Below are 22,312 nucleotides of genomic sequence, written 5' to 3'. Positions count from 1 at the left end.
ATATCTTTTATCAGATTTATCCCTAAGTATTCTGTATTTTTGATACTATTGTAAAAGATATTTTAAAAATTTTATAATTTTAATTTTTTGTTGCCAATAGACAGAAATACAATTGATTTTTGTATGTTGATCTTATATCCTGTGGGGTGACTTCAAGAGGCCTTGCAGCTTCTGGACCATTGACCTGAGCCTACCATGACATGAAAATGCCTGAACTGAACGGCCACTGAGGAGAGGGACAACTGAGAAATAACAAATTTTTGTTATCTTAAACCACTAAGTTTTTGAATGGTTTGTTATACAACAATGCATAAGAGTTTAGAGAGTCACAGTAAAGAAAATGGGGTTTAGAAATTCTCAAAGAGGTAAAGTTACAAACAAAATCAGTCAATAAGAAGGTAGGATGTAAGTTGGGAGTTCAGGATCAAAGAAGTAAGCCACATGCAAGGAAGCAGGCAGGCAAAAGATAGAACCTCAGTTACCTCTAAGGGAATTAACTGCACTGAAGCTAAAGGGGTATTTGCCTGGATGTAGTTAGATCAACCTGGCTAGTTTTAATTCAGAGGAGCTTGATCCTTCTTGGACTTACAAGGTCAGGGGTCATTAAATCAGAGCGAATTTCTTTTTGTCAGAGGTTCTCATCCACCCATGATCTCAGTGTGAGGATAATGTTATGCTTGCATGTAGAGACGGGTGTCTCTTCAGGGGTTTCAGATTCTTATATGCTGAGTGTAGGCTTGCCCACTCAGGACCTTAGGCTTCTTCTGCTTCAGTTTTCTTCTACCAGGGCATTCTGTTGCAACTCTCAATTGGTTCTGGCAGGGAAAGGAATCTCAATATAAAATCACTATTATATATAACAGAATAAACTGTGTTGAGATGGTTCTGATATGTTGAATCATAATCAGCAAATCGTTATAAAGTTATTTTTCTATATGTAAGGGACAGAAAGACTCATTTACCTGAGTGATGAAACATGCCATAACTGAAAGGAGCTGATAATCAAGGCTTTCTAAGCCTATGTCACAATCCACATTAACCATAAATGAGGTATGTCTGCACTTCAGGAAGAACCACAGGAGGTCTGGATGTTTGAATTAGAAAAATGGTTTAAAGGTTATGGGGCATTCCCAACATGGAACAAGATGTTGAGCTGATCATTCTCATACTGAGAGAAATAATATGGTTCCTGTTACCTTAAGATAAAGGGCTAGGAAGGAAATAGGATAGATAAAATGCCTATCTAAAGTACTGTCAGCCTCTTGAGACGTAAGCATTATAATAGTCAGAACTTGAGTTTCGGAAACCTGATCGTACTACTCTGTGTATTTCTATAATTAGCTCTACTTTGTTTTCCATAAATAATTAGTAAAGCCCATTTTGAAATATTAGCCAATCTCAGCAATATTAAAAGAAGTCAGGGAAAGCGAGTCCTTTTAAAAAAACTTATATTTAAGCCAACTTTAGAAGAGTATCATTAATACGTGAAGGAGAGTCTTTTAGCTAAACCTGACAGCATATCTGAGGGTTAAGAATGGAAGTATCCATGCCTTTTTTTACTTAGAGATTTTTCTTCCAGAGTTCTTTTCTATTCAAAACTTATAGTATTTTATTTTCACTAGGAAACCAGGTTATCAACAAAGAAACTCAAAATGTTTCAAGAAAGAATTGTGAAGACAACGTTCTGTACATCCTTTGCACAGAAACCCAAATGGTAAAAATTAAAAAGTTAGATTTTTCTCGTTAGAGTGGGAAAAAAAGGTGGGAATTCCTGTTCTATATATTAAAGGATGACATAAATATTGTTTAAAAATACTGGAAATGAGAGGATAAGAAAATTGTTTAAAAATACTGGAAATGAGAGGATAAGAAATAATCAAAGGTATTCCAACTCAGGAAAACAGAAACACTCTGATGAAATTAAAGCTATTAAAGTTATTAACTAGATAAGGCAAATAGTCAAAACTTTAAACAATCTAAGTAAATTCATAGATCTGTTATGAACTCATCTGGTGATTCTGTCTAGGCAATCTTTTCCAAACATCACTACTCCCTAACAGGAAGAGTAACTAAAAACAGTAAAATGATTTTGAATAAAAGATGAGACCCAAACTTTTATACAATCAAATTTTCAGGCACCCAGGATTCCAAACTGTTTCCCATAAGCTCTAATTTCACGAGCTATTCTTTAAAGGGAGGAAAAAAAAAAAAAAAAAAAAAAGGAGGGGGTGTCTTATAGGTAATTGCTACATATTTTGGTATTTACATTGCATAGTACCCGAAATCAAAGTCTCTGAGAAGTCCTGCAATAAATAACTTTGATGACTCAAACACTGCCCACATTTATTTGACTCTGTAATATTTGTTATTATTCCATGAAACTCTTGAAACATTTAATAAAGATTAAGATACTACTGTCTCCTTTTTTACGATTTATCTTGGGCAGTTCTGGTTGGAGGTTTGAAAAGTGAAAGAAATTAAAATTAGCAGACTAAGTAACACTGGGATTATTAATAATTACATTTAGTCAAACCATTCCTTTACTTCATTACCTTAAGTATAACATTGGTTCAAAACAGAGACCAGAATGAAAACATAAAGCCAAGTTAAAATGGCATTAGCCAGGCTCCATCCCTCAGAATTTCTGCTAACGTTCTTGGAAGCTCCACAATGACGATGATCATCTCTGGCAGTGGTAAACCAAGCTTTCATGTTTTAAGCGATCACTTGTTGAATGAATTAATAAACACTATTCTCAAAGCAACTTTCCATTCTTTTACATATACCCATCAGGGTTAAATAAATATAGTAGGAACAGGAACCTATACTAATATGTTTCTTTACTATTATTTCAGCTTGAAAACGAACATGGCACTTTGCAATTTAGTAATTTAGAAACAACAGCAAGCTGTTTTTTTGTGTGTGCCAAGTCATTTATTCAAACATGTCCAAAGTTCTTATCTTTAGTTGAAGGACAGCACATAATTTCAAGTTGTTTGGAGTAAATAAGAGTAAAAACAATCCTGAAAACATCTTTTCAATGTTAAGAAAACAAAAAGATAGCTGTACCTTTAGAAAATCAACCTCTATTTCTTTATTCACTGATCTAGTTGTATAAGATAAGATATACTTATGTACCTATAGATACTGTTTATAGAGTTGAACAGCCACCGTAACAAGTAAACTAATGCAGAGACTGAGATGGGGGTTGGAGAGTATTTCTTTGAAATTTTACAAACTTAACAACAGCTACCTTTTATTGAGTCCTTACTGGATTCAGTGTACTGGATTATTTGCAATAAAAGGAAGAACCTGAATTCAAACCCTGAGCTCTAACTCTAGATCCAGATCATTTAACTAGTGGATTAAAGTGGGACTGACTGAGACTGAATTAACCACAATGCAGTTTTAATCTCTCCTCAACTGCAAAACTGTACATAATATGCCAACCTCTGGTTTAAGAAATTGACACAAACAGTGATTAATTTATCTCCAGCAGGGTTCAAAATTTCCACCACATTCTGTGAGCTCACCTCAAGACAACCCAAAATAATTTCTTTAGACATAGTCTTTAGTCACAGGAGGTAATTTTAGCTCTGATAAAGGCAGGTTGCAGTTTTTGTTTTTTGTCTTAATAGAAACTGCTCTGGTACTTGACTGCCACCTGTCTCTACATTTTCCCCTCATCCTAAAATTTCCAAAATGATCTCTGAGTAAGGAACACAAGACTTTCCATTCTTGGCAGACATATTCTAATTTCCAAGTATCAACAGCAACAAAATCCAAAACTTGCTAAACAAAATAGTCATGCAAAACTTTCTACACAAAAAACTTGCCTAGTACAAAATACTTACGCCTGGTATACTATGAAATATTAGCCTTAGATTCTAAAATTCAGAGAAAAAAGAAACCTGGTCACTGACGTCTAATTATTTACAAAGCAGCCACCAATTCAAGTTACTGGTTCCTAACCACACTGTCATTCTTCTCAATGGCATAAATTCAGGTTTTACACTTGCCTTATACATATTTGCAAAGCATTCTTTGTAAGGAAAAAGTCTACAGTAAGAATAATAAGTATTTATGTTATATATATACATAATGAATTAACTGATCAATCCTTTAGGACTGGACCAAGATCAGACACTGTAAATGAAATATGCTTAAAAGTATCTTTGTTCCAGTTTTAAGAAGGACGCTGTGTATCTGAATGCAGCATCAAGGAACACAGCCAATAACTAGGGAAAAAAATTTAATAAATGAGCAACTGGCCCAACATGACAGGGGCAATTTTAATAACCCAATCTGCAAAGCCAGAATAGTCTTTTTAAAAAAGCATTTAAAAGGATAAAGTGAACATCAGCTTCCCTTCATAATCCAGATAAGCAGAAGAGTACATTTAATACATATATTTGGTTTACTATTTGAAAGACCTAATGACCCGATTTAATTATTCACCAGGCTAAAATCTTAGAAAACTTTTCTCTTCATATTCTTCAAACTGCATTTATAACATGAGTCTCTACAAGTATCAAGAGTTTGTCTATACTTTACTCTGTATAGTGTATATCATTCCTCTCTGTTACTTTACTGAACAACCAAATAGTTTTAAAAATTGCAATAAAGTGACATCAAATAATCTGATTTCCCATTATTAGGTTTCTAAATAATGCCAAAACGTTCCACTTGCCCAAACCTGCTGTTAACTTAAATAGGTTCTATCTACTCCAGTAATTCTTTACTAAATAAAAGTCACTTTTAAATAGGAACAATTTGAATTATTAGGCTGAAGCTCATTCTAATTTCTATCAGATTGTAAAGCAGTCATGTAATATACATGAGGTAAGAATGACTCAATCTTACCTTTGTCAGATGATACTTTTTCTATGCATCTGAAAGAAAAGAGAATCAAATATTAAATGAATAATCTTGCACACTTTCTTAAAACACAAATATTCACCTCTTTCAAGTTCATCTCCAGAGTGATGCAGAAAACATCTAGAGTAGTACTGTCCAACAGAACTTTCTGGAGTGATGAAAATATTCTACATCTGCACTGTCCAATACGGTAGTCGCCATGTGGCTACTGAGTGCCTAAAATAGCTATGTAACAGAGGAACTGAATTTTCAGTTCTGATTAATGTAAATTTAAATAGCCACAAGTAGCTATCATATTTGACAGCACACAGCTAGAGTATCATTCAAAAGTTGTTTTTAACTGTAAAAAGATATTTATACAAAGAAAATATTGCTAATTTTGTTGTATTAAATGGTCATAAGAGAAAAATGTCCTTATTCTACACAAATGCAGTAACTTGGGGTGAAATGAAATAATGTTTGAGATTTCCTCTAAAACACTTCTACTGAAAGAAAAAGAGGGGGAAGCGGGATAAAGATAGCAAGCATGGCAAAATCTCAATTGTTAAATTTAGGTGATAAATACTGGGGTTTCATTGTACTATTTCTCTACTTTGTGTTTATTTGACAATTTTCATAATAAAAATTTAATGAACCTAAAAGAAAACCCTAACATTATTCATTTATTAAACCCAAGTCAAAATCTATTTCTAAAAAGGCAACAGACTGGACCTCAGAAATAAATGTAACTTGCAATTTACAAATTAGATAGGAACAGTAAAGAGGCTAATGTGTAATAAACTACTGGCTAAAAAAAATGTCATCCCCATGTTTATAATTCAGGAAAATTTCTATCACACATAACTGTTGAGTACGGTATAATGAATCCCCTCATAGCCATTACCCCCATTCAAAGTTGACATGTCTTGGATCTTTACCATAAAGATGCCACACAGCATCTCTGAGCAGTACAAAGTTTTCTCTTTTTCTCTGAAAGCAAACCTAACACAAATGAAGACTCTTATGTTACAAAAGAATATCTAAGCAAATACAGAAGTGATAGCATAATATAAATATTCTGTTCCCTTTAGAAAGACTAGATATCATTTTCTCATACCATTTTTTTAAAAAAAGCTTGGTATAATAATTTTAAATTATGTTATTAATGTCCCAATTAACAACACAAGAATACTGCTAATCATGTTAACTCTAAATGAAAAGTACAGAAACAATTGTTAGATCTTTAAACACTATACAATTAACTTTCTGAAAACCTTCTGGAATGGTTCAATGTTTCTTTTACCACACTGATCACTGTTAAGAGGAAAACTCAGGATTTCAGGCTTAAATACAATTGAAGCCTTCTCCAAAGAGTCATAAAAGTTTTTCCAATTCAGAATATTACTGCCTCTTCATTCTCACTATTATGACCATTGCCTTTTCCCTACAAAAGCAGCAAGAAGGTATCATGCAAAGGTTTACTACCATTTTACTTTCAGCAAGAAAATAAACCCAAAATGGAACTCCATATACCAGAAAACAGAGCAGTATTTGTTTCCTTCATTTGTAACCCATCTGAGCCTGTAGGTTTACCTCCAGTAATATTCAGTTTTAGCCTATATTCCCTGTGGTGAGGAAAGAACACCTTTCCTCAACAGCTAAATGAGAAATTTTAAAAAAAAGTATTTAAGTGTTAAATTCTGAAATGCATCAGATAACTAAAGGACTTATTATCACATGGGAGAAAGAAAATAAGCCTTTTGCATTTGAAGTAGTCTTATTTTAACAATTATATTGTTTCCATATTAGCAGAAAGCAAGAACGTTTTAACTTATGAATCAGAAATAAGCTGGAGTGTGGGTGTGTGTGTATATATATAAATTCCCATATACATACATATGTATATATATATATATATATACACACACATACACATTTTTAAGTTAGATGAGTACATAAACATCTGTATTTGAAACATAAGAATCTTAACTCTGGAGTTTATTGGCTAAAATACAGCAAATGAAAAGCCTAATTCTTAGTACTGATATATAATCTTTCTTCGAATTTGGTTTATCTTTCCTTACTATTAGCCTTTAAGTTTTAATTTATAATGATTATAGATTTAACTTCATGCCTTTTTCTTGAGCACATTCACTGAAAAATTCTTTATTTCCCTTCACAAAGAGTTCCTACTCTTTTCATTAATTTCTGAACATTTCAGTGCAAACAGAAAAGTTGTTAAAAGCTTAGGCAAGTTTCTAAAAACGATAACTGTCATCTAACTATAAAGCTCATTTCACAAATCATAAATTATCAACTAAAGATGAAGAAGCATATTTAAGGAGATTAAGTGACTTGCCCAAGGTCACTTAGTAAGCAGTAGAAAGCAATGTTTTTTCCTCTGTTATTTTGCCTTGTAAGAGGAAAAGAGGTTACACTCAATCCAAGTCTCTGTATTTACTGACATTATTAAGCTACTATACACTTTGCTGTCTCTTCTATCAAGAGAAACAAATGCAGGTTAAACAGCTGATGACTGGGAATTTATTGGGGGAAATGTTATTTGGAAAGTAGGGCTGAATCAAGGTGAGAACGCACTAGACCAGGGTTTAGTAAACTGCAATGTCTTAAAGGATTGTTTCTCACTTAACTAGTTTTAAAATTTATTTTATCATTCTGAAAACCTGTAAACCATGCACACATTTGACAAACCTCCACTAATCAATGCATCTTCCTCCTTTACTGAAAAGTCCTTGAGGATAAAGTCCATGTCTCATTTTCCTTTATAAACACTGGGTCAACACAGTACCAGGACCAGTTACTGCTCAATCAAGGTTTGAGCTGAAATGCTTTAGTTCTTTGATTTCCAGGGCATGCAGTAAATTGAAAATGTGTAACCAAAAAATTATTACAATGAAAATGTATTGTAACAATCCAATCAAAACTGGATAATTTAATATATATATATAATTAAGAGAGCGTTCTGAGGCTAAGCGAAGGTAAAAGAACACTACTACCTTTTATGATATTGGATGAGAGAGAAAGGGACTTTAAGAATGAAGACTATTCTTTCCTCCCCACAAGGAATATTGTGGAGAAAAAAACTGAAGGGGTTTAATTAAGTCATCTTCATCCAAGTTCAACTACTGTAACATTTATAATGTGGAAATAAAAAAAGACTCATTAGCACTTTTTTGCCAAGAGTCAGGGAACGTAATAAACCATGACAGCCAGTAAAACTACCACTCTAGGTATAATTATCTTAAGAGATCATTTCTATAAGTAAAACTGGTGGATCAGTGGGAGGGAAATGTGGCAAGGAGATATAGGTATATTTAACTTTCAAATGGGTAGGTGAAAATAGAAGGGAATTTAAAAAATATATATTAAGTTATTAACCTTCCTGTGTACGATAATACAAAAAGAATTAAAAATCCAATTTCACAGAATTTACATGAAAAAGACCACTACACACTAGTTTTACCTCTACCAAAGACATCACTGCATCACTAACCTTTAGTAAATATTTCCTACATATCATTCTTTGTGTTAAGTGTTTCACATGGTGTACTGAAGTCTCACAAACGCATCTCATAGAGATTAACATTATCTCCTATAGATAATAAAATTGAGGCACGAGCAGTTTAATTTGTCCAAGGAATTTATATCCAAATAAGGCTAATGATATATCTTTTCAAATTTATGAGATTAAATACAGAAGCTTAAATTTTTTGTGACCATGAAATTCATTTACAGCAATTAGAATTCTAATTGCAGCTGAACCATTTGTAAGTACATATTTTTGTTGTCCACAGAAAGTTTACACAATTCTCTAAATTATGTTAATTTAAATAACATTCAATAATTTTTTTTTAAACATTCAATAATTTGGAAGCACATATAATACACAATATACCTTTGAATTTTATTTCTCTTTCTGAGAGTCTTCTAAGACAAGCACGCTAAGGTCACAGACTTCACTCTTAATTTCAGAACAGGAGCGTTTTAAATCTATCGGGTCTGTACAAGCAAAATATTGCCATGCTCTCTGCTGGGGAGGTAGGGTGGTGGTGGAGGTCGGGGGGCATTTAAAACTGATTTCTCCCCCCACCTTCAACTTTCCCTGCTTTTACTAATTTTTTTCACTTGAAAGTCAAAAGACACAAATGTCTTCAGTAACGAATTCAATGGCTAATGTGATTAATTTCTAGAATTTACAAACACGTGTGCTTCAGTATTTTAATAAACAATTTAAAATATTTATATTTCTGGTCAACTGAGTTTCTCTATGATCTCTAGGTAATAAAGAAATTACTTTCAGATTATTCTAATTTTTAAGGACGAAGTTCCTACATTAAAACATATGCAAAAACAAACACATAAGCTACTTGTCAAAAAAAATGAAAGAAAACTCATCTCGTTACATGAAAGGCTCTACACTTAAAATTGGCAAGCCACGTTTTACCCGACTACTAAGTCCTAGGCTTTTAAAACGAGTGAAAAGTGATGTGAAAATTCAGTAGAGTGAAAAAAGCTACATAACGATACTAGTACAACCGGCTCTGGAGCTAATTAATGGGACGGGGGGGTGAGGGGGACGACACAATTTTGAAGGCTAAGATCTAAGCTCATGCTGTAGATTTCCTAATGGGGATGTGATGTAATACTGGAGAGCCGCCCTAAGCGGGAAAGAGATAGGCTGACAAAAGGAGCGCAGATGCCAGAGTGCGGGAGAAGCCTGAGGCGGCAGGGGAGAGGTGGGTCACTAAGCAGCAGAAGAAGTGTATCTTACAAAGGACGCCTTCAGGGAGTGGGGAAGTGGCCGGACAGACAGGCAAGGGGGGCGGAGGAAGCCAGAGAGGAGTGATAAGACGGCCAGGGAAGCGGCGTGACATCTGCCATGCGAGCCGGCAGGGGGCAGAGCAAGCAGGATGTCACGTGGAGTGATCGCTACGGGAGCCGAGAGGGTTGCGTGCGGGTAGAGGGGGGTCTTTCCCACCGCCTGAAAGACTGCGTTACTCACAGGAGTCGCGGACTCTTCTTGCCCTGAGCTGGAGACGGGGGCTTCGCGGCCTGGGACTGCTGCCCTGGGGCGTCGGGAGGCCTGGCGCTGGGGCTGCTCCTCCGCCGGCGGGGATACTCGGCCTTCCTCCGGCGGGACACAGCGGCGGCGGCGGCCGCAGCGGCCCGGCCCCGGTCCCGACCTCCCCTCAGCACGCGGCTGCTAGTGGTCCCCCCAGGGGCCGCCGCCGCCGCTTCAGGGGGCTGTTGTTGGGGCTCCTCCGGAGCCGCCTTGGCCGCCGCCGCCTCTCCCCCTTCCTGGTCCTGCTGCTCCGGGGGTCTCGGCTCTTCCGTCTCCCCCGGCATCGGGACTCGCCCGCCCCCCACCCCCTAGTCCCAGGCGGCGGAGGCGGAGGCGGCGGCGGCCGCGGCGCTGCTCCCCCCGCCCCCCGGAGCGACCGGCTCACTCTCACTCGGCGCTCCTCGTTCCCCCCTCCCCTCCGCCCGGCTCCGAGGGCGCCCCCCCCACCCCCTGCCACTCAAGGCCTTCTACCGCAGGCGGCGCGCGCGCGCCCGCCACAGACGCTCAGCGGACCAATCGGAGAGAAGGAACGGCTTCTTCGCCCCGCCCCCCACGGTCTCTCACGCAGCGGCGTACCGGTTCCCTCCCCCACCCCTCCCTTCAACCAATCAGGAAACGGCTCCAAGGGAGCGCGCGAGGTTTTCTTCCCCGCGCACCCGTTCTCACCGTTAAACGGCTACGTCTCGCGACAATGCCAAAGTGACCTTTCTCCCCCACCTCCGGAGCTCAACGCGCGCTAAGGGCAGTGGGAGGGGCAGGTCTCGCGAGGAGGTTGGTGGGAAAAAAACGCACCTCTTTCCCCGCCTCGCGCGCACCCCGGAATGGCTGCGCGCGCACCTGCCTCCCTAAGGAGCCGCTAATGCCGCAAGGGCTCTTTCTAGCCTTCTTCCTTAAGCCGCGGAAGTAGCCTCGGCGTTTTTCTGCCCCCACCCCGATCCCACTTTCCTGTCTGTAGCCTTTCTGTCCCCAGCGCCGCCAGGTCTTGCGGGGAGAAGGGGGAAATTTTTTTGAGCTGTCGCTTCTCCTTTAAGAAAAAAAGCCCCGTCGGCTGCCGGATGAAAGTCTCTGAAAAAATGGCGGCGGTAGGACAGAGGCGGGGTCGTGAGGGCAAGGAGGACCCGCCTTTTGGCGCATGAGCATGGTTAACTTGCCCAGAGGCATCCTGGGAAATGAAGTTCAACTTATCCTACGCCTTAGGAAAAAAAGATACGAAGGCAGAGGCGGAGAGGATGCTGGGAGTGTTTGACTAATGCGCGATGGGAAAGGTAGTTTACTCTTTCCGCAGTTCGAATTTACTCTTCCGGGGAGGCAGTGTTTCCGGGTTAGGCCTCAACGCCTGCGCAGATCTGGTCACAATTGTGGGGCCAGTAGCTGGTGGGATTTGCCTGGCAGGGTTTTCCGTAGTTTCGTACTTGGTGTTGGCGAACCATTTGTAGGGTGGACACGTAATAGCCCTCACCTTTGTCTGGTTAGGTGGCACCTCATCTGGGACCGGTTAGCGTTTATATCTGCAATATCCGTCTTCTGTGTCTGACCCACTAACCTGTGAGCGTCTGGAGGTCAGGGATTGAATCTGGTTCCGTTGGATCCTAGGGGGGCTAGCACAATTCCTACCACTCATTTGATTCTTAATAAAAGTTTGTAGAAATAATTGTAGAATTGCTTTTTTACTAGATGTTGTCGGGGTCGAGGAACTGGTATCGGCTGCTTAACTTGGCTGTGGTCCCTGGGCTGGAAGGAAGGGAGGTGAAGGGTTGTTAGCGTGACCTACCCGGAAAACTGAAGGCCTCCCTCACACTCCCCACCCTGAAACCATCTGCTTCTGCGGTTTTTAAATGTTTCTGCTGCACAGGAAGCATGGTCAGAATAGCAGCTTTGTCAGAAATTACTTTTCTCTTCGCTAGCATGTGAAACTAAATTGCTCTAACGCATCAAACGGGAGTTTCCGTTTGCTTATCTCCAAGTTGCATTTGGTGATGGCTGTGAGCTTTTTGCGTTGCTTCCTTTTTTCCTTTCATCCATTATAATCAAGGAGCGATTTGCAGGAACAGTTCTTACCCCTGGAAACTAAAGCATCCGGGGTTAAAAATCTCCAACGTAAGTGAATGGAAACAAGATCTCGGAATCCAGTTCTAAATTTCACATTAATCATTTAGTTAAACTGCAGATGGAGTCCAATATCTGCAAGCCAAATGCTGAAGAGCATTTTTCCTTCCAGTATTTTGGTTCAGTTACCACTTCAGATTGGGCAAATGTTCATATTCTCTGTTGAGTGTTTTGCACTTTCATGCGGATAATGGCATTTCAGTTGTAAAAACTGTTTAGCATAGTGTGGATGGGAATTTTTCAAACCTATGTTTGCAGTGAGCAGACTTTTAGAATGGCACTGACATCCAATGGCTGCTCAAAGTAATGCAGAGGTGGGATCTCCTTTACATTAAAAAAATTTTTTTATAAGTCTTAGAGTCACAATGGAATGGAGAATGAATGATTCCTTTAGATTAACCTTAAAAAGACCACTGTGTTGTAGAGGAAAGATTACAGGCTTTGAAGTTAAATCTGTTATAGTAAGTAGCAAAGCCACCTACTAATTATATTATCTTTAACAAGTTTCTATTCCTTGTATCTATTTCACCACTGGTAAAAATGGGGATAATATCTGTTTCACAGGACCGTAATTTTAGTTCTTTATGTACTGCCTTCTCATAGTAGGCTTTTTGTAATTGTTTTATTTTATTCAAGGTGAATAAAATCACAGTGGTTAAAAAAAAAAAAAAAGGTGAAAGTTAACCTCAGTGTCACTTTTTAGAGAAACTAAGACAATATAACTAGGCAGGAATTGTGCTTAATTGAGATGTCTGCAGCTTAGAACCTGGTGTCTTAAATCTTCCTGTTTCATTCTTCATGACCCTATAGTTGTTTGCATTTTGAACCACTGAAATAAACTTGGCCCTGAGAATCCAAATGTGAACCTGGTCCTGAGAATCCTGTTCTGCCTTTTTTTTTTTTTATCTTTTTATTTTATATTGGAGTATAGTTGATTAACAATGTTGTATTAGTTTCAGGTATGTAACAAAGTGATTCAGTTATACATATACATGTATCTATTCTTTTTCAAATTCTTTTCCCAATTAAGTTGTTACAGAATATTCAGCAGAGTTCCCTGTGCTGTACAGTAGGTCCTTGTTGGTTATCCATTTTAAATATAGCAGTGTGTCCATCCCACACTCCCTAACTATCCCCCCCCCCACTTCCCCTCTGGTAACCATAAATTCAGTTCTCTAAGTCTGTGAGTCTGCTTCTATTTTATAAATAAGTTCATTTGTATCTCTTTTTTTCCCTGCCTTTAATGGGTTTATGATCTATTCAGAAAACCAGGTAAGCACAATTTCTGGATAATTAAGCAAAATGAATTGGGTGCTAGTTAACTCTGATGGAAATTTTATGAAGGAGATTATGCTTCCGTGGTCCCTCAGGGGAAAAAAAAATCAGATTCCATCATGCACAGTTACAGCAGGATACCCACACTGGGCAAAAACACAAGTGCAAATCTGCCATTCCCATGAATTCAAGATGAATCCAGGCACATAGTAGGTTCTCAAATTTTTCAAAATTAGTTTTGATTCTTTATCACCCTGGCCAATGCACAGCCAGAACTCGAATCCAATTGCTCACCTTTTATGTCAGGCTCATTTTTTAAAACTCTGACCTACAAAAAAAAAAAAAAAAAAAGAAAGAAAGAAACTCACCAAATCAAAAGAGAGGAAGTGCTAAGCAAATACAGGAACCAAAAAGGGTTATAGAGGCTGCTTCACGCTGGCTCATTCAGTTCCTTTGCGGTCCTCTTCTTCAACACATGCCAAAACAGTTCCTCACAACCTGTGGTACCAGAGCATCTTGGGTGTGTGACAATGGAAGAGTTGGGTGAGTGAGGATCTTCTTGGAGGAGAAACTCTGAGGGAATGAAGACTTGGCTGCCATCTCCATGTGTGGTGGGGTATACTTCTAGCCAGATGGAGGATAGTGTTTTGAAGATTTTATTTTCACTTCTTTCCTGACCTCAGGCCAACCAAGAGTGAAGCATGAGGAACTATGTTATTTTGGGGAACTATGGGTTTGCTGTTTGTAGAGGCACAATAGGCAGAGAATTTGGTGCTAACCACAGAGTAAACTCTGCACAAATACTTGTGGACTGAATTGTGATTGAAATTGTCATTTTATTATGAACATTTTGCCTCTTGGGGGCTGCTGGAGATCTTAGGGTGGTCACAGATTTGGCAAGTTCAGAGATGTGATTTGGGGGGCAAAAGAAAAAAGGAGGGGGGTTAAAGGGTGTTATGAGAAGAAATGGAATAGAAGTACAAGAATGAGGGATTCGCAAAGGTTGGAGAAAGGCCAGAGCGGTTTCATTTGTTCCATGGTTTAGTATTAAATAAGACACAGCACTATTACTCTAGTGCTTTCATTGCTAAGCTTTTTATTGAGAGCAATTCTGAAGGAACAGATTACCATGGCCTGCAAATATGATACCTCCTTCCACTCCAAAGCAGTTGAAACCAGCAGTGAAGCCATTGGCCACGCTGCTCAGAGAGATCCCTGATTTCAAACCTCTGGAGTAATGTTCATTCTTGGGACTCATTCCATATCTTTTGCCAACTTTTGTTGCTGTCATCCTTACTAACACTGAGTCACCTTTACCCAATGTTCAAGCTGCATAATTACACAGCGTCCTGGGTTTTTGTATGTTTGGGGTATGTCAAAAGTGCAAATGACAACAACAAAAAACATCTTGCATGTTGTCTTTTTTAAAAAAATGTATTTTGAGAGCTGGAGGAGTAGAGGAAGGAAGGAAGGCAAATTACAGGAGGGAAGAGATGTTAATGAAAAGGAGAAGAGTATTTAATGTTTAATAAATACTGAACTGTTTTGGAAATAAAGTCTATTTTGATAGTTGGAGTAGAATATATTTTGGATTTGGGGTAGACTCCCAGTTCTTATCCTGTGTGAAGGTTGGGGAAGTTCACATTTCTGCATGAGTTCCTCCAGAGTCCAGTTCTGCTTTTTTATTTTAGGGATACCTCATGGCTTTAATGTAGGTAATCGGCAAGGGAAGTAATGCTTATTCAGTGACTTAAGCTACATTTGTACATATGTTAATCATTTTAGTGTTCCAAGCAACCTTCTGAAATAGGTATTATCCACTGGTTTTTTTCAAATGAGAAAACTAAGGAAAACAAAATAACTTGTTCAATGTCACTCATAGGAGCATCTGACACCAAAACCGATTAAGTGACAAGGTGTTCTCCTATTTTAGCAGTTTGTTGGCTCTGGTGTTCCAGCCAATAGGATAACCCAGCTAATTTAAAAATTTTTTTAAAAGTAGATTTGCGCAGTTTTGCATTTCCTCAGCAGGATGAATGGTAGAGAAATTTGGTCCAGGAATGTGGAAAGTACCAAGTGGCCTGGAAGGGAACATTCATGTATGTTATCCAGGTGGCTAAACCTCATTAGGCTGTTAATAGCTACACCTCAATCACTTCTTCAAATTGTCATCAGCTCAATAACTACCCAAAAGACTTAGGGTGGGTGTTTCTTCTCCAATGTGGGGAAATAGCTTGGAGGACAAGTCAGCCCAGGCGGGCCAATATTTCCTCTCTGCAGTACTGCCCTCAAGGTTGGTAGTTTATATCCACCCAGAAAGTCTTACCTAAACCCTCATTACATGGGGATGCTAGATAAAGGTGAACCGGGAGCAGACTCTGGCTCGGAATGAAGTCATTACAGTCTAGTGAGACCCTCAACACACCTCACTTACTTCCCTTCCTGTGAATGTTGACACTGTTTGATTTCCACAGACGAGGCGCTATGAAAATGGACTGCAGAGTGTTCAGTCTGATACCCCCCACCCTGCACCAGTAATCCCGTATTTGTCATGCTGAAATTAGTCATCTTCAAATTACAGCATCTGGCCAAAAGGGAGATAATCTCGGGGTGTTGGTGATGTGTACACTCATAGGAAACAGGAAGAGAAAGGCCTGTTAACTCATGACCCAGAAAGGAGTTTTAGTAACTCTGGTTAGCTGGCGCTTCTAAGGGTAACCTTCTACTCTTAGTGGTATGGTTTGCTTCTCTTATAGAGGGTCTTCCCTCTCCCCTCATCTTTATTGTAAATGCCTTTTTTTTTTTTTAAAGATTTCATTTTATTTATTTTTGGCTGCGTTGGGTCTTTGTTGCTGTGCTCGGGCTTTCTCTAGTTGTGGCCAGCGGGGGCTACTCTTAGTTGTGGTGCGTGGGCTCTAGGCACCCAGGCTCAGTAGTTGTGGTGCACAGGCTTAGTTGCTCTGCAGCATGTGGGATCTTCCTGGACTAGGGATCAAACCCATGTCCCCTGCACTGGCAGGCAGATTCTTATCTGCTGCGCCAGCAGGGAAGTCCCGACTTTTTATTTTGAATCCAAGAGAAACCATGACTTCTGTTTGGAGCAAAGCTTAGGAAATAGAAAAGAAAGAAGCTATATCTTAATAGAGGGCTATAGAATAAAAATTTGGAACTCAGAGATTTGGCATTCAGTTTGGCTAGTAAAGTCCTGAGAGAAAAAGTTTTACTTTCTATTTCTACCTTACTTTTTCTTTTCTTTCCTCTTCTTTTTAAAAACCTTTTATTATAGAGAATTTTAAAATTTACAAAAGGAAAGAAAATAGCTAAAGAAATCTGATGTACCCATCAATCACCTTAAACAGTTATCAACTCTTGGTTAATCTTATTTCATGTATACATCCACCCATTCCTTCCATTCCTAGATTACTTTAAAGTGATTTCACACATTGTATCATTTCATATGTAAATATTTCAGCATAAATATATATATATACATTTATACAAATAACCATAATACCATTATCATATCCATAATATCCTTAGTAGTAATTTCTTAATGTCACGAAATACCATTATCACACCTAAAATATTAACAGAAATTACTTAATATTATCAAATATCCTATCACAACTAAAATAAGTTAACAGTACTTATTACTTACTGAATTTTCACTGTTCAGTATTACTAATTGTTTCTTTGTTTGTTTGGTTTTTGCTTGTTTATTTAAGAGTCATACATTGAAATCAGTTGTAAGTCTCTTATGTCTCTTTTAGCCTTTTGGTTCCCCCTCTATCTCTTCTTTTCCATTACAGTTTATTTGTTGAAGGATCATTTGCCCTGAAGAGTTTAGCTCAGTTTGCTTATCTCTAAAATGGTGCATAAAATTCATTATATTTGTGAGCTGGATTCTTGAGAAAGATCTGTAGAGGATTTCATTTGTAAGAAATGTTTAGATCTTTTCTTATGCCATTAAGAAATACCCATCCCCGAATATCTGAAATAAATTAAAGTCTTTTTTTAATGACCTGTGAAGTTCATTTTCCTCATCTGAAGACTTTAGAGCTAGGCAGATCCTTAGAAACAATATAATCCAGTGTTTTGCAAAGTTGAAAAACTACAATCTGTGGTAAGAAATCCACTGGAGATCTACTAGTGGGTCTCCATCCGCAATTTAAAAAAATACTGTTGTGATACAATTGCTTTATTATGTAGATGAGGAAACAGCTTCAGAAAAGAAAGTGTCATGCCAAGATGCTCCAGAGAATCCACATGGGAATGGGGTCTGGAATTTCTGACTTGCAGGGGCCAGGGATCAGATAGCCCAGGGTCAGCCAGGTGCTTCACTCAGTAGCAGCGTTACCTTAAACAAGGTATTTGTCTCTTTCTTAATCTACAAAATAAGGACAATGCTATCACTTACCTCAAAGCATTAGGATGACTAAATATATAAATATATAATTAAATATATAAGAAGTATATAAACTCCTGAGCACAATGCCTGTCCTGTGTTAATTTTATTATTAACATTAATCTCCTCAAAACAGAAAGGTAACAGTGTAATACTCATCCATTAAAGTCCATTGGTTTTTCCCAAGAAAACTACAAGAGAAACAAATCTCAGCTGTTTGGATTGCAGCATCTTGCTTGACTTTGCAACATCTGTTTCCCCTCCAATCCCTTTTTCTCCCCACACCTTAAATGACAGAATACTTATACTTTGCTTTGAGAATTTTGTTACGTGCTGGGGATGTAAGAAAAAAAATTATCAGGATTAAGAATAAGTTTTACTGTACTGGCATGTTTTGGAAAACTGTAATATAATTGCCTATATTTTTCTGATGGGAAAAAATATGTAGCATTTACCTTTTTCTAATTGGAGATCTTGGTGGGTGATCCACTCTAAATAAATGATAAAAATGAATATGCTGCAATATAAAAAGCCAAATTGTAGAATAAGACTATGAAATTGAATGCAACCATAGGAAATAAGAAGCAGGCTACAGTATGCAGAGGGCATTAAACATCTCCTGGTAGAATGGACCATACTCTTGAAGTCAAATAAGGAGTAAGGGAGGATGTTTGAATTTAGCCTTCTCTTAAGACCCAAGAGAAGAGGGAGATGAATGGAGGCACAGTGGGGATATTTAAGAGGATAATTGTTCCAGAAAACGTACATATTCTATGTCATGATTCCCTTGTATCTTTTGCTATAGATGCCTTGTTGGAGGAACTGGAATACTCCACCCTCCAGGAGAGTGATGAATACTCCAACACAGCTTCTCCTCCCCTGGACCAGCGTTCCGGAAAGGAGAGCAACCATGCTGAGACCTCAAATGCCCCTTCCATTCCGGATGACTCAAGTCCCTTTTCGGTAACTTTTCATTTATTGGAGTACCTTGAATATAGATATTTGAGTGCATTTCTGAAAATTAATTGTATCTTACATAAAATGATGCAAAAGGAAAATCATATATCCAAGAAAGAGAAAAGAATTACTCAATGATAACTTAAAGGTGGTTGTTTTCAGAAAGAAGAGGAGAATGGAGAAAAATCATAGAAGAATAAACCTTTGAGAACTTTTTTTTTTTTTTTTTCCTGAGGGCCTGGTAACAGGCAGAGTATTCCCTAACTCACTTGGGATATTCTGATATCACCGTCTGGGTATCAGAGATGCATGTTGCAGTTTGACTGGAATGGCACTCAGTAAGGCCAGAGATCACCTGGGCAAGGCCAGGCAGCAGCTCAGCCAGCTTCTGAGGATGATTTTTTAGGATCACCACTTTCCAGCTGTTATATTCTGCTGAATATATTAGGAAATTCAATTAGTATATCCAGAGATGACGAAGCTCTAGGGAACCAACACAAACAAACTAAACTCATAAAAGATTATGTATAAAAAAACCCCAGAAATCCAATTTATTAATTTCTGGTTAGAGTTTAAACTATCAAGTAGAACAGATAGTAGTATTTGCTGATATATGTATTCCCTTCCTATGGATAAGTCTACATGCATCTACTTTATGGTTAGAAGGTTACTTGATGAGAATGGATTAGTGTAAGAGGAATTAAGTAGGTGCTCTTCATATCTGGTGTTTCTCAACTATGATATTCTGATTCATCCTTGTACACTAAAGGAAATCACCAGTAGCACAGACTTGAAATTTGAGCCTATGGGTAGGTTTCCCTTTTAACTGTTCTTCCTTCCAGCTATATACATACAGTTTTAAGGATACACATTTATCTCTCTACTAAGGAGCTATTGTCTTTGTTCTCACTGTGAGATTATAGCCATAGATTCCTAACTGATCCCCTATCCTGACCGTCCCCCTGCAATTTATTCTCCAAAAAGCAGCCAGGATAATCCTGTAAAACTTAAATCAGATCATCTTATTCTTCTACTCAGAACCCCACGATGAATTGGCATCTCATTTGGAATAAAAGCCACAGTCTTTACACTGACTTTATGGGGTGACCTACGTCTTGGTTCCCTTGGAAGAGCCTGGGTTTATGCTTATTTTCTTGACATCGTATTACTGACTTTACCTTTTACCCCAGATTTTCCATTTTTTGTGTGTGTGAAATTTTTAAAATTAGTATTTGCATTAAAGTAAACCAGCATGGATTAATAGACCTCCGTTTGGTTCTTCTGGCTTCTCTCACAGTCTCATGTAGTAGCATATAAAACACATGTGCAGTGAACAGAGTTCTTATTTTATTGTAGCTGGATCTAAAAGACCAATGACCACTTGTCTCTCATTTCCTGATCCTGATAAGACAAAATCTAACTGACAGCTCCCTTTGAAGGATAATATGCAAGGTACTGGCTGTTAAAGCTAAGAGTTCAAGCACAGCCGTCAGGGGCAGCTAACTCCTTTGGTCTTAGGTGGTGGCAGGAAAAACCTTGAGGTTTTTTTCTCCCCTGGTGGCCACTTGGTATAGCACCACTCATGCTGTGCTGTGGTCCATGTGGTGGTCTGTGAGATGCAGGGAGCCTCTTCAGGGTCAGAAAGAAATATGGGAAATTGTGACTTAATGTCATACAAGTTGTGTCTAGGAAATAGAGGCTGAGCATTCTTGCCATAGAGTACAGTATAATCTAAATGTTCTTGTTAAATCAGTTTTGTCACTAATTGTATACTAAAGCAATAACTGTTAGTTTTATTATTTGGTAATGCTTTTAAATTTTGCAACAAACGCTTTCAGCAGCATTTGGCTCAAACCAAAACCAAAACTGCACGTTTGTCTCAAAAAAGTTGATGATGGGACTTCCCTGGTGGTGCAGTAGCTTAGACTCTGCACTCCCAATGCAGGGGGCCTGGGTGTGACCCCTGGTCAGGGAACTAGATCCCACATGCATGCCGCAACTAAGAGCTCACATGCTGCAACTCAGGAGCCCATCTGCTACAACTAAGACCCAGAGCAACCAAATTAAAAAAATAATAAAATAAAGTTGATAATGGATGTGGAATCTAAGTATTTGTTAACATTTACCATCCACTGTGGGGGGAATAGAATTATCACTGTCCATTTGAAAACCGCAAGACACAAATATGGGGAAGAAGCATCAGGATCTACTTCAAAAATTAATGTCTAATTTAAGAAGAATGGGCCAGCAGATGATAATTCAATATGTGAAGCTGCAGGAGGTATGTTTACATGTCATTGAAAAGCACACCTTTCCATTTGGATCAAATTACTCTTCTAAATTAATTTTGCTCATTTTCAATTCCAAGTTTTCTTGTGCTTGTAAGTAAAGTGAATTGGTGATGATTAATTAATTGATTCCCTTTGCAAGCCATCAAATAATACCAGATTAAATCAATTAGAGACCTCAATTAGAAAATTTAATTTCAAAATGGTTTAATTTTTACATCCAATTCAAAGAATCAAAGCAAAGTATTTAGAAGTTCATTCTTTTGTCTGAAATGAGATTGTTAATGCCATTGTAAATTTAGTTGAAAAGTTCAACAATGGAGATTAAATGTTGTTTTGGGGGGGTGATAATACTAATACAGATTTTGGTGGAGCAGAGCATGTGGTAAAATCAATGTTCTTACATACTTAAAAGCCTATGGTGCAGATGTGTACTTGGAATTTGTTGTGATATGCACAAAATTCGTGACTGCATCCAAATAAGCTTTAGTATTCCACCAATCAAAATAGAAACTGCAATTGTTAAAATTTACAAATTATATATGTATGTATATTTGTACACAATCAGGGTATATATATAGCTCATCTACAAAACTTTCGTGACAGAAGCTCTTGTTGAATGTAAAAATATATTAGCATGGCTGTATGTATTTTCTCTCTTCATTGCCTGTGAGCCTGAGCCTTTGAAAAACCACTTTGTAAAGCAGCCTAAATTTAGGCCACATTTATGTGCAAAATCAATTGGAAATATTTAATCAAATTATTCAATGAATGTAGCATGAAAAGTCAGCTTTTGAAGTTTTTAACAAGTTGCAATTATGTGAAACAAAGCTTACAAAAAGGAAGAAGCTCAGATTTCTCCCTACAAAAGCCTGGGAGGAATTCAACAAATCAAAAGATGAGAGTTCAAATGGTTTAATTACCTAACTTGAAAATCGTGCTTTGGAAACATCTTGACTTTGACGGACCTCCTGATTTTAATTGGATAGATTTATATTCCCACCGGAATGGGATGAAATTGTAAAGGCCTGTGATTTTGCAGTATCTACATTTGATGAAGTGTTAAAAGGCATCACAAATAGAGACAATTTAAGAGCTCTGTCCTGTAAAAATATTATTGAAGAAAGGTGGGCCGAATGGAGGCAGAAATACAGCGCATGTGAAAATATTGGAGCTGAAATAATTACACATTTTAATATAAAAAATAGAATTCAGAATATCTTCCATTTAGCAGAATCTGCTCTGAACTTATAGGTTCATCAGCATCTGGAGAGAGAGTATTTTCTCAGTTAAAACTATTCTGGGCTATGGAGAAGCAGTGTCAACAATTTCAAATATACT

At 38.0% G+C, this 22,312-nt stretch overlaps 2 protein-coding genes across 5 annotated transcripts in view; one reads left to right on the top strand and one right to left on the bottom strand.

Moving 5' to 3' along the window:
- Positions 1-10,316, bottom strand: part of ZFP91 (ZFP91 zinc finger protein, atypical E3 ubiquitin ligase) — a 30,466-nt gene extending 20,150 nt beyond the window's left edge. Inside the window, exons 1-2 of one of the 2 annotated variants that reach the window (XM_068556707.1) lie at positions 9,881-10,316; positions 4,864-4,892 (exon numbers count right to left, since the gene is read on the bottom strand). In XM_068556707.1, coding sequence (XP_068412808.1) covers positions 4,864-4,892; positions 9,881-10,224 — 373 coding nt within the window. In that variant the 5' untranslated portion in view covers positions 10,225-10,316. The remainder of the gene's footprint in view (positions 1-4,863; positions 4,893-9,880) is intronic. The other variant, XM_068556706.1, reaches the window with a different exon arrangement.
- The window catches only part of LPXN (leupaxin), a 42,499-nt gene continuing 29,727 nt past the window's right edge, over positions 9,541-22,312 (top strand). The window contains exons 1-2 of one of the 3 annotated variants that reach the window (XM_068556708.1): positions 9,541-9,614; positions 18,532-18,689. In XM_068556708.1, the coding sequence (XP_068412809.1) occupies positions 9,575-9,614; positions 18,532-18,689 (198 nt within the window). In that variant the 5' untranslated portion in view covers positions 9,541-9,574. Of the gene's footprint in view, positions 9,615-11,085; positions 11,206-13,785; positions 13,865-18,531; positions 18,690-22,312 lie in introns of those variants that run through there. The other 2 variants (XM_068556710.1, XM_068556711.1) reach the window with 2 other exon arrangements.

This window comes from Eschrichtius robustus, chromosome 11, assembly GCF_028021215.1.
Source record: "Eschrichtius robustus isolate mEscRob2 chromosome 11, mEscRob2.pri, whole genome shotgun sequence".
In the NCBI taxonomy this organism is placed as follows: domain Eukaryota; kingdom Metazoa; phylum Chordata; class Mammalia; order Artiodactyla; family Eschrichtiidae; genus Eschrichtius; species Eschrichtius robustus.
The sequence above is the reverse complement of the archived record's forward strand: the minus strand, read 5'-3'. Positions and strand labels throughout refer to the sequence as shown.